The sequence below is a fragment of the Branchiostoma floridae genome, chromosome 7, assembly GCF_000003815.2.
Source record: "Branchiostoma floridae strain S238N-H82 chromosome 7, Bfl_VNyyK, whole genome shotgun sequence".
In the NCBI taxonomy this organism is placed as follows: domain Eukaryota; kingdom Metazoa; phylum Chordata; class Leptocardii; order Amphioxiformes; family Branchiostomatidae; genus Branchiostoma; species Branchiostoma floridae.
This window is the reverse complement of record NC_049985.1, coordinates 15,571,048-15,583,758: the sequence shown is the minus strand read 5'-3', so window position 1 is coordinate 15,583,758 and position 12,711 is coordinate 15,571,048. Positions and strand designations below refer to the sequence as shown.

Here is a 12,711-nt window from a genome sequence, read left to right as displayed (position 1 = left end):
AAGACATGAGAAGGAGAGATCAAATGAGAAAGATGGTGAAAGAAGAAAGTCACCACAAGAAGACAGAAGAACACAGTCTAACTACAGCAGAGACCGGGATAACTACACGCGGAGGGAACCCAGAAGACAAGATGGGGAACAAAGTAGGCATAGAGAAGATAGGAATAGCAGAGATGATAGAAAGCATGATAGAGACACAAACAGAGAGAAACGCTCGAGTCATTATAGCAGTTCAAAGTTTTCCGGACTGTTTAAGAAACCAACAGAAGATCAAAAGGACACATCCTCATTTTCCACATGGTCTAAGAGGGCATCGCCTGAGAGAAAGGGCAGGGATGAAGGAGTGCCTGCGTGGAAAAAGAAAGCTTTTAAGAAACCTGGTGAGGATAGTGCCACTTCTACAGAGTCTAGGGCAACTTCAGCTACATACAAACCATCTACAAGTATACCAAATATGCCAAGAGCTAGTAGTAGTAGTAGTAGTAGTAGTAGTAGTGCCCCCTCCTGGAAGAAGAAGGAACTGCAGCACACTGAGACAGTCAGAAAACCAGAGTCAAGTTCAAGTGACAGTTCATCTGATTCTGAAGATGAAGCACCCACGGGTACGGACAGGTCCCCCTCCCCTCCAATGAGGGTCCTGTCAGAGGAGGAGATGAACAGTTTGGGGGCCAAACTTGTGAAGGCTGAACTGATGGGGAATGAGGAACTAGCAGCTAAGATCAAGCTGCAGCTGGAACAGGCCAGGAAGGCAAAGGAAGCCCAACCCAAGGTCTGTGTGATTCCAAATCTTACAAATGTGGTAACTTTTTCAGCACAAGAATTTTCTTTATCAAAGCATATGTATATGTGTATACATGCAGTCTTCTTAGTCAGTGATTTGCTTCATGACATGTTTTGTTAGTTTGTAGCAGTTGAATGTCTGAAACAACCAGAGGGGCGAGTAAGAACAGAAAGAAACAACACCCCGACTCCCGGGATTCGAACCCGCGCCAAACCCGGGCAGCCGGATCACAAATCGAACGTGCAAACCGTTCGGCCATAAAGGCTTAAGCCGTTAGGCGTCTTCGGTTTAGCAGTCCTTGAACACCACTGTTACACTACTCCCCCTTTTCTTTTCAAGATTCGTCCTCGAATCTCCGAGATCGACATCCCTGTGTGGCACATACTAGCCTGTTAATCACAGGGCCGGCGTGGGAACCAGTGAAACAACCAGAGGGGCGAGTAAGAACAGAAAGAAACAGCACCCCGACTCCCGGGATTCGAACCCGCGCCAAACCCGGGCAGCCGGATCACAAATCGAACGTGCAAACCGTTCGGCCATAAAGGCTTAAGCCGTTAGGCGTCTTCGGTTTAGCAGTCCTTGAACACCACTGTTACATGTCATTTACCGGTAGAATATAAACCGATAATTAAGAAATTTTTATACCTTATTCCTGCACTCAAATGAAGCTCTTTAACATACAAACAAGGTTTTGATGAGTCCTCTGATCCTTGTCATGTTGAAATGACCGGAATGGTCCAGAAGCCTATGTCATGTGACCTGAGTGGAAATGTGATGTCAGCAATGGGTTAAAGGTGCTGGGTATTGGCTCTATCGGTGTCTTGGCAAAGATCAGAGGACCTTTTGGTAAAACTAAAAGCTTTACTTTGGGTACAGGAAAAGCATATAAAATCTCTTTAATCTTAATTGTAGTCACAGATGGCCTTTCATTTGAATAAAGGTTTGCCTCCTGTCATTTTTATACCTGGTTTGCTGTTTCTGATCATGGTACATTATTGTGATTGTTACAGGTCCCAGTCAGACAAGAGGGGAGGTCCAGTGTTAGGAGAGGGGAGGAGGAGGAGGTCATCCTGACAAGAACAGACAACACCGGTCGTAGCTGGCCTCTACCAGAGGTACAGGACTCATCAGGCAAGGGCAGGAGGAGGAAGACAAAGAAGGTGAGACTTTCTTTTCTACTTTCACTTTATTTGAGTTTTACCAGTACATACAATGTACGTGTATAATCAGGCCTTAATACCTGTTTTTCTGTTTTTTGGGGTAGCACTGATCTTAAGATGATAACAATTTATGACAAAACATGCATGTAACAAAGCAATTGATGTAATTGGCATTCCAAGTACTAGTATTCTAATCTAGTAACTGTTTCTAGAGGATGTTGTTTTACTGGCCATTCAGGGCTCAAAATACTTTTTTTCTGCATACCTGCATTGGTGCAGGTAACATTGAAAATCATCTGCACCAGACAAATTTTACCTGTACTACTCGGAATTTAGGAAGTATGGATCGTACTAAAATTGTTCAGGAACCATTGTTATTTTTTTCTTTTACACTTCATAGGTGGTAACAGTCAATGCAGCTTATAACAATCCATACATGCCTACATCATATGACATTTATGTATAAAACTCAGTATATGGACCAGTGCAGGATAGGTACAGGTAGACACCAGAAATACCTGCACAGCTCCAATTCTACCTGCACTAACCTGCATGTGCAGGTGGTATTTTGAGCCCTGCCATTAGGACCCAAGCCAGTCACCATTAGGTAACATATTTTTTTTGACTTGCTCCAGTGAGCAATAGACAATGTCAATGACAAAAGCGAAGGCTGCAAAGCTCAACAGTGTGTATGTGTACAAACTAATGTACGCTAATCAAGGGCTCACAACTAGGTACCCACTGTGCTTAGATCATGTTCTTCATCCCTCAACACCACGTTTGTTGTTGTGACAGATTGAGACCCATGACAAGTCCGGTACACGTCAGCGGTACTTCGAGGACGATGACCAGCATGACCTGACGTCCATGGCCCAGCAGGAGCGCAGGACCACTGCTGCTGACCAGAACGCCATGTACGCCAGGATGGCTGCCAAGGTTAGGCTCCTACATACATGTAACAGGGTTTAACATTTTCTGTTACAGACATACGATCGGATATAGCTTGGTTTATTGTTCACAGTTCACACCAACAATTAACAATACAGTACAATATAGTGAGTGGATAACAAAACATCTTGCAGCCGTAGGCTGAATTGCGTGTTAGCCATTGTGTAAAAACAGCTTGCTCCAATAGATACAATGTGAGACATTATCAAATGATTAAAAGGGAATTGAAATATATACAGCATATATACATTTTGTACAAAATTGTCTATTCAACCACATTTTCATTCAAGAGCTGGGTGAGGTATGGTGTATAGGATTGTTTTGTAATGCTTGGTGCACGCGCACACTGGCAATTGGTCAAGTTTATCTTAACATGTGATGAGAAGTAGGAATGTAATGCAAACCACAAAGAGTCATGTAATTTTTCTAAAATCTAAAAAAAATGTAAATTCATCCCCTATCACAACCCCATTTCCGGGTGCTGTTCCGGTAAGGCCGTAATCCTCTAACGAAGCGTCTCTCTATCCCAGATTTATTTATTTATTGAAAATGACAACAAGTCATTACACTGGGCCAGCCTAGGCAGTCTATTCAAGCTGATGACGGCTGACCCACAAAGATACAACAAACAAATCTAAATTACTCATATGTACATAATAGGTCACATAGGCTACGTAGGCTATGAGGAGCAGATGGAAGGTGCTGTAAATCGGTTTGTTGATGTTAAAAATGAATGCAGAGCGTCTGAGAGTTTTTGGTTTGTAGCAGAGTTTTGACCTGGAGAACCATTAAGGAGGACGCCGGTTGAGAGAGACTGGCCGACAAGTTGGAGCACTGAAGAAGCTAGGGTTTGCCGTGCAGCCGTGTGCAGAGGACAGTGAAGTAGAAAGTATGCAACCGTCTCGGACGTAGCACCACAAGCACAGCTCCGGGTTGTGATGTTGAACTTGGCCAACGTAGAGTTGAGCTGACACCAGCCAAGACGTAGTCTGGTAGTAAGGATGTTGCTCTGGCGATTTCCAAGTCTACGAAACTTCTGGTGTTGACGGGAAGACAGCATGTGATCTCTGCACTTCTTTTTGAACTGGTTGTAAGATGTGGCTTCCTTTACTTCCATGGGAAGACTATTCCAGAGTCGTGTGCTGTAGGGGACAAAACTGTTCTTGTACGTGGTGGTTCGGCAGTACGGGACTTGTAGATGTGTGTCGTTCCGAAGACGAAGGTGTAGTCGCCGTCGGCTCTCTCTGGTAGTAGGGACTAGTGGCTGGAGATGGGCTGGTACGGAGCCTGTCACTAGTTTTTGCATGGTAAGTAGTCTGTTGTAGTCTCTTCTGGTTGCGAGACTGTCCCACTCTAGTTCTTCTAGTAGTTTGTCATGAGGGGTACGTGCCATCGCTCCTGAGACGAGGCGTCCAGCATGGTACTGTACCCTCTCCATGGTCTTGCTCGCAGTGACGCTAATGTTGCTGAAGAGGATGGATGCGTACTCTAATTTCGTGCGTACAAGAGTGTTATAGGCAAGCTCCAAGGCTTCTCGGGACAGTTTGCGCTGTAGTTTGCTCAGGAGCCCGAGAACCTTTTTTGACTTACTGGAAACGGTTTCAGCATGTTCTTTCCACCGTAGTGTATAGTGCATGGTGACGCCTAGGTGAGTGTAGGAAGTCACCTGTTCGAGGATTTGACCGGCTAGGTAGATGGGGGGTAGTTGGACCTTGCTTTGGTAAGCCTTTATACACATAACTTTGCACTTATCAGGGTGTAGTTCGAGCCCCCAGTCGGAAAACCAATCGGAAACAAGACAAAGATCGGCATTAGTTGTGCTGGCAACTTCCTCGGCTGTATGTCCGGAGTTGTACATCGATGTATCGTCAGCAAAACAGTTCAAACTGGATATCGTCGGCACGTCTTTAATGTCGTTTAGGTAGATCGCAAACAACAGCGGGCCAAGAATACTCCCCTGTGGCACTCCTGCAGTTGGAGACCCCCACGTAGAAGCTGTACCGTTAATGACCACCCTTTGCTGGCGCCCCGACAGGTAGTTCGTGAACCAGGCAAGAAGCGAGCCATGGATTCCGTATCTGGTTAACTTGTATATTAGGCCGTCATGCCACACGGTATCGAAGGCACGTTTTACATCGAGAAATACTGCAGCAGTGCAGGCAATATTTGGATCGTCTATAGATTTTGCCCAGTCATCAGTCAGACGGAGCAGTTGGAGAACAGTCCCATCCCCCTGCTTGAAGCCTGATTGCTTGGGGTTCATCAGGTTGTTGTCGGTAAGGAACGTGTATAGACGATTGTAAACAAGCCTCTCAAGGACTTTGGCGATCGTTTGCAGGAGAGCAATAGGCCTGTAGTTGGATGGTTCTGAGCGGTCTCCTTTCTTGTGGACCGGTGATATGTTACACTGTTTCCACTCAGTTGGGAAGTGTCCAGTCGCGATTGAGAAGTTAAACAGCTCACAGAGTGAGGCACTGATAGCTGGGGCTGCTTCTCTGAGTAGGCGGTTTGTTATTCCGTCCGGACCGGGAGCCTTGTTTGTTGGCAATCCCAGTAGCACGTCGTAGACCTCCTCGGTCGACAGCTGTATGAAGCTGAGCAGATTTGGACATGAGGAAACGAGATGCGCTATTACGGGGTTTTTACAACAGGTCTTTCATGCTCTTGTTCAGTGTAAGACACAGTATAACCAGCTGCTGCTGCACCACTTGCCTGCAAAGCTGCTGTGTAATGCAATGGCCAATATACTGTATACTAGTATACAGATCTATCAATAGAAGGTTATGGATACTTGGAATTAACAATTGAGTAGCAACTGCTGTTTATGTTAGCATAGGGAAATGTTGCCTACTTGTGCATCAAGAGTCTCATTTCACATATACGTTGCTTTGAAACGTAATGCTCACCCCCAGAATCTTTTCCTCCAGTTCTCAGGAAAACCAGACTTCACCCTGGATGACATGTTTGAATCATCAGTGGCCAATAAGGGTACAACGAAGAAGGCGGAAGAAAGGGAGCGGCAGGTCGCCATGGCGGAGCACCGGCGCCAGGCCGCCAGACTGGACAAGTGTCGCTTCTGCTTCGAGAACCCAGAAGTCCCCAAGCACCTCATCATCGCTATTGGGAAGAAGGTACAAACATTAAAACAAGGGCCTTGTGACTTAATTTGAATTGCAACTACATCATACAATACAATATGTGAAATAGTGGCAAATTGCTGGTATAGTGCACCATACCATCACAAGACATACTGTAAATGAATTAAGTTCGCTACTTTTGCTGTAGTAGGAAAATGAAGTGTTTGTGGTGATTTTAATTTTGGGGTAGTGCCATAGGCTGTAGTCACGTACTGTGATGGAAAAATGTTTGCAGTGGTTTTTCGTTTGTGGTGAAGTGGCCACCGCAAAAATCTCAAACATAAAATTACCGCAAACATTTCTGCATTTACAGTATTCTATACAAGCTGTTTTGTAAATGTAATACAGTAGGTACAATTGATTTAAAAACAACACAGTAACTAGGGACTAAAGACTTACCTTTAAGGGGCAGTAAATCTTTTTGTATTCCCTTGTGAATACTGATTTTGTCTTTATGATCACTATTTTTCTAGCTGTAGATACATGTACATACAAAACACTGCATCAAATTATACTTTAATTTGTAAACAGTGATTAACTCTTAAGGTATGTTGGAAAGGTGTTCTTTCACTTTTAATGAAGCTAGAGGCCAATAACAGTTTGATACAAGGGAAAGTGGTTAAACTGAAGCTGAAACAAAGAATGATCCAAAAAATCTCCATAACTCCTATTTTCCCACTCAATCAGTGAATCATTCACAGCCATCACCTTCCGATGTATGGTGGCTGTGGATATCTCTCTTTTTATTTTCGTCACAGTACCTCCAGTTGCTTTTGTGACCCTTAGACTTCAGAAGGTGTCAAAGACTTTGCCCTCAACTTTCTTCTGGGATGTCTTTTATTTAGGATGTCCTTGATTGAAGATTTGAATGGCGTAGATTAAGGTAACCATACATTTTTCTGCACAGGTGTACCTGACCCTGCCGAGCCTGAAGTCCCTGACAGAGGGCCACTGCCTGCTGGTCCCCATGCAGCATGTCAACTCTGGCACCACCATGGACGAGGAAGTGTGGGCTGAAGTACAGGTAGGACAGCTGGGACAATAGGACAGCTGGGACAACAGGATAGCTGTGACAATAGGACTGCTGGAGCAGTAGTACAGTTTTGACAACAGGACAGCTGGAATGGTAGTCCAGGAAAATATGACAATACTGTAAATGGATTTAAGTTTGCGGGGATTTAATTCCGCGGTAGCAGAAAAAGGGACTTTTCGCGGTGGTTTTGAGTTTGCGGTAACACCATAGACTACAGTCTAATACCATAATAGATTAATCAACATTAATCCACCGCAAAAATTTCTGCATTTACAGTATGTCCAATATGACAAAAGGACAGCTATGACAATGCGACACTAAGCAATAGTACAGCTAGGGCAGCTGTGACAATAGAACAGCTATAACTAAAAGACAGCTAGTACAATAGGAACAAAAGGACAGCATTGACAAAGACAGTTATTGAGTTTGAGTTAGACAGACTAGCACTAGGTTTGACAACCACAAGATGCTGGTAGCTAGGGACAAAGGTGTCAAATTTAAGCAAAGTATATTTTCTGAAATTCGAATTTTAGATTGTCACCTAGAGACTGTAATTACAATAGAAAAGTTAATCTTGTAGTCCCCTTTTTGCCTTGATGGCTAATTGAAATGTAAAAGATACCTTCTAGATAGCTACTTTTTCCTGTTGTCATTTTTCTCTCTCTAAATTAAATAGCCCTGCCTAACGCTCTGCCTTGTCTTCAGCTGCATACAAAAAATAATATACTTGTCATTCATACACTTACATCCAACTAATGTAACTTAAAACATAATCTAACAATCAAGGCCAGGTTTATGTACTATGAAAACTTGATCTTCCAAGTTTCACCTTTTCCCCTGCAGGCATTCCGTAGATGTCTTGTTCAGATGTTCCAGGCAGACGATGACCAGGACTGTGTGTTCATGGAGACAGCCATGAGACTGAACCAGTTCCGACACACGGCCATCGAGTGTGTTCCACTCCCGAGGGAGCTGGGAGACATGGCACCAATCTATTTCAAGGTTCAGCAAGTCTCTACAATACAAATAGATATAGAATACAACACCTGAGAAAACCTATGTTTTGATGCGAAATGCGCCAGAAGTTGAACAAATTTCTTGTCCTCGAATAAAAAGTGTTACAACAGTACAGCAATGTTCCAACGTCCGAATCAGGTATTCGAATTGCCAACTGTGCCGCACTCAGCCCGCTCGAAATGGTTCAATTTAATCGAAGGAAGCCTGTGTGATACAAACTTCAAGCCTGTGTGATACGGAAAGTTATCACACGGTCCGGAATACCCATATCAAACGTTTTCGCGTCACAGGTATGACATAAACCTATTTACCAATGTCTGGGACTTGTGACAAAACTGCAAATGTGACAACAGCGACAAAGAGCATCGTATCATATAAGGTCGTGTTTGTGAATATAAGGATGATATTCCATCTGTAGTGTTCATAATGTTGTGGCGGAAAATATTTTGTTTGCAATGGACAAAATTCCGATGCAAAGTTGACCAAACATCCAACAGAAACCATGATGAATTCTGTTGTTACTATACAACTCCAGTCCATGGCTGACAACACATTGCAACTGAATTATCGTGATGGTCATTGGTTAAAAGGTGTGTAGTTGTTGGTGACAGTTGACTTTGCCACTACACTGGTCATAGATAAATAGAAAGAAATCATCAGAGTCCCACATGTGCACACTACATTTAGGACAGCATTTGCAGCAAATCAGATCCACTTCAATGTGCTGTATCTGGGCCATTTCAATCCTTTCAATGAACTAGTGTGTTTTTTGTTGTTGCACAGAAAGCCATTATGGAAGCAGATGTGGAGTGGGCCCAGAATAAACGACTGATCGACCTGAAGGGACGAGACGTCAGAAAAGCAGTGAGTTTATTACACTTATTATAGTTGCACATGAGTAATACATGTATACTTCAGCTTATTGCTCAAAGAAACAGTCACATTCTTCTTACCTTCTGAAGCAAGTCATGATTTCTGGAAGACGTGTACAGAAAATGGTCTTTAACACTATGGTTTTATTGAAAGGTCTTCAACTAAGAATGTAACTGCCAAACTTCAAGCTCTATTGACCAAGGGTAGCTTGATTATGAAATCTTTTATTTCTCTCCAAGAAATTGTTACTTCACTTTTATTTCAGGTACCCAAGGGCCTGCCCTACTTCAGTGTGGACTTTGGTATGCAGAGTGGTTTTGCCCACGTGATTGAAGATGAACAGATCTTCCCCCACTACTTTGGCAGGGTAGGGATTTGGTCTTCTCTTAATGTTTTGGATTTCAAAGGACTCTTATTTACAGTGTTGGAAACGGTTGGAATGTGCTATGTGAGTTGCTATGCAATTTTGTTATGGTAGAAAAATCTCTGGAACCTTAAGCTGTTGTCTTACACTGAAGGGCAGGTATACCACAGGGTTGGACAAGTCCACTAGCCCTATTGTCCAGGGCAAGTGAAAGTGCTGTTCGGGCAATTGCATGACCTACACCACTTTTCCGATCGGCAAGTAAGATTTTTCCATTGATTGAGTGCATTTTTGGTACACTTGCTACTTTTTATTGTCATGACATCAAGCAATGGACAACAGAGAATTTAATTGCTAGAAGTGAAAATGCATATACTAAGTAGTAGTTGTAACAGTAACATTTGATTTTTGGGCAAGTGAAAAATTGATTCGGGGCAAGTAATTTTCTATGTGCTTGCCGGATAGGACACTGCCTTTCAGAAAACTTGGCCAACCCTGTACCAGCGGCTACACAGATACAGATATTTCAAACTTATGATATTTGGGTTATGAAGGACATTTGCCTGTTTTTGTCCACTAGGAAATCCTGGGTGGAATGCTGGACCTGGAGCCTAGGTTCTTCCGTAAGCCGCCCAAGGAGAGCTTCGAGGACCAGCGCCAGAAAGTCCTGAAATTTGCAGAGCAGTGGAAGCCGTATGACTGGACCAAAAACATTGGCAAGGAGGTTTAACTAGAGTGATTGAAGTCAATCAAGGATTGAAAAATAAGTGAAAGGAGTGAAGTCTACTAAAGAAACATGTAAGCAATATGGTACATGCTTTTTAATCAATGACTAATTCAGTTGCTGCAGCCACAGCCAAGATCTGATTATCAAATAAAGAAAACACTGAATGGTCTGCAACTTTTTGTGTGGGTTTTCTTACTGTCTCTCTTAGTCTTACATTGTAATTTGTATATACGAGATGTGTAATCGAATAACTAATACGAGAGTAAATCGAACCATTTTGAGGGGGGGAGTGCGGCACGGTTGGCAATTCGAATACCAGATTCGGACGTTGGAACATTATTGTTGTAACACTTTTTGTTCAAGGGCACCAAATTTGTTCAACTTCTGAACATGGGTTTTCTCAGGTGGGTATGACATAAATAAAATACAACACGGTGATTTCTGCGTCACCCTTGGTCCCAGCCCTCCCGCGGGTCGGATCACCCTTCGGGCAATCCTTCCCGCGGTTGGGCTGGTACCTCGGGTGATACGGAATACACTGTGTTGTATTCTATAGGACTTTACATTGGTGAAGTCTACAGCCATAGGTTGTAGTGGTGTACTCTACATCTGTAGGCTTAAGGTAGCAGAACACAGTATTTATCCGCGATCCCCGGGGTCTATGACGCGGTTACATAAAATAGTACGGATAAACTTGTTGAAGGAGAGGTAAAAGGCCTTATTTGAGGGGCAGACAGATATAACCTGTGCTGCGTGGTCATGGAAGGTGTTGACTCTGAGACTGTATGGTTTGGATTGTGAAAGTTTTCTATTTCGTGTATAAATGCGCCCCATTACGCAACTGCCCTTCCAGTGTGAGGCGGCTGCAGTTCTGTGACCTCCGCAGAGAGGCATTTCAAAGAGGGCGTGAGAAGAAGATACGCCGACGGGATTTTTTTGTTTTTTAATATTTTGTGGCTTGTACCTTCAACTCAAACATACACAATGTATCCGTTTCTGGTATTCCAAAAGTGCACCCTACAATATTTTTTAATGCGTCAAAGCCAGCTACCTGCTTCTGATACCTTAAGTTAACATGCAGTTAATGGAGACTCTACAGCTGTATATTTTACAATTATTAGTTTCCTTTGATAGGATAAGACTCATAATTTGAACAATTTGTTATTTAGGTAGCAAATTAGAATCTTATTTTCATGAACAATCAGAAACATAATTCATCAGTCACGAAGGCTATCTAACATATGGGGAACTTGCAAAGGTATGAAGTCATGGAACTACATGATGCATACATTGTAGCAGTATGCTTACTCTTCTTTCGCTTGTCTCAAGCTACAGTTTAACCTTCTCCTTGCTGTCTAACCCCATAAACAACGCAGATTTATTAATGATCCGCTACCTTAGCAAACTGAAGATAAAGACTCTAACAATGACAAATACTCAAAACAAATCTTGTAAAAATATCAACTTTATTTGCATCATACATAGAATAAATAAATATAGCACGTTCAAGTAAATGTGAACAACCAATTTTACAATGTATTTTTCAGTCCATGCATGTGTCATTGTATTACTAATATGTAACTATGGTAAGCTTATGTACCTAAAAAAATCTCGGGAAGCATACATCACTTGCAACAATTTATTTGATTAAGTTTTCATCATCTGTAATGTTAGAAGTTTGTAATTTAAGCATTCTCTGAGTAGAATAAAGTTAAGGTCTACAAGTATAATGAAGACATTATCACGTATCACATGTCTATTTAATTTATTAATTCATTCTAATTGCATTGATCCCTTAATGAATCATCGTTTCAATTCACAACTTGTGTTTACCCAAGTGAGAAAGACAACTAGCTTGGAATATAAATGAACAGATTGTCACATTTGAGAGCTTGAAATACAGTCAGAGAAAGGCATGGTAGAAGATTCCAATGACTGATGATTTCCTAGGGCAGCATATTCAGTACTATGGTCTCCAGTTTTGCCTCTGCTCAGGAATTGTTGGATGGATCATGACTCTTCTTCAGCAAGGACATGGTTTCCTCAAACCTAGGACAGGGAACATTTGGACCTAGGCATCAATAGAAAGGTATAGCTAGCAATGCAGTACTGTAAAACTAAATGCATTTAATTTCGCAGAGATTTAATTTCGTGGAGATATAATTTCGCGGTAGCGGGAAAATGGACTTTTCATGGTGGTTTTAATTTTGCAGTAGCACCATGCACTGTAGTCTCTTACTAATATAGAAAAATTGCTTTAAATTCGCAGTGAAGAGGCCGCCGCGAAAACCGCGAACATCAAACCACAGCGAAAGTGTCTGCATTTACAGTATCATCTCTAATGCGTAGTCAGAAACCAGAGTCGAATGATGAAGGGTGTTTTAAACTAGGTTTGTAGATGGTAGCAATGCATTATCACAAGATCTATATATATTAAATGAAGTATCATGCAGTCATTCAGAAGGCAAACATACAGTTCACAGAGAAAAGTTCTAGGATGTAAGTGCATGTAAGGGAAAGCATTTGAATAACATAACCATTAATATGTGTAACAAAGAATTAAGTACAAAATGCTCCTCAGGTGTGATACAAGTACCAGTATGTCACTATGAGCTCACTTGAAGTCGATTTGACAATTATTCAATTTTTTTCTTCTAGCAACCACATCAAA

The 12,711-nt window shown here is 42.3% G+C and overlaps 2 protein-coding genes across 5 annotated transcripts in view; one reads left to right on the top strand and one right to left on the bottom strand.

Moving 5' to 3' along the window:
* The window catches only part of LOC118420078 (CWF19-like protein 2), a 16,483-nt gene extending 6,269 nt beyond the window's left edge, over positions 1–10,214 (top strand). Inside the window, exons 9-17 of the mRNA XM_035826782.1 lie at positions 4–769; positions 1,792–1,941; positions 2,737–2,877; positions 5,817–6,020; positions 6,934–7,050; positions 7,903–8,061; positions 8,860–8,940; positions 9,215–9,316; positions 9,894–10,214. Of these exons, the coding sequence (XP_035682675.1) occupies positions 4–769; positions 1,792–1,941; positions 2,737–2,877; positions 5,817–6,020; positions 6,934–7,050; positions 7,903–8,061; positions 8,860–8,940; positions 9,215–9,316; positions 9,894–10,043 (1,870 nt within the window). The 3' untranslated portion in view covers positions 10,044–10,214. The remainder of the gene's footprint in view (positions 1–3; positions 770–1,791; positions 1,942–2,736; positions 2,878–5,816; positions 6,021–6,933; positions 7,051–7,902; positions 8,062–8,859; positions 8,941–9,214; positions 9,317–9,893) is intronic.
* Positions 10,215–11,529: 1,315 nt separating this feature from the next.
* Positions 11,530–12,711, bottom strand: part of LOC118420315 (centrosomal protein of 44 kDa-like) — a 9,477-nt gene continuing 8,295 nt past the window's right edge. For 2 of the 4 annotated variants that reach the window (XM_035827076.1, XM_035827074.1), the window contains exon 11: positions 11,530–12,111. Coding sequence is in view for 2 of the 4 variants with exons in the window: in XM_035827074.1 (XP_035682967.1) it covers positions 12,090–12,111 (22 nt within the window). In the remaining 2 variants the exon portion in view is untranslated. The remainder of the gene's footprint in view (positions 12,112–12,711) is intronic. The other 2 variants (XM_035827075.1, XM_035827072.1) reach the window with 1 other exon arrangement.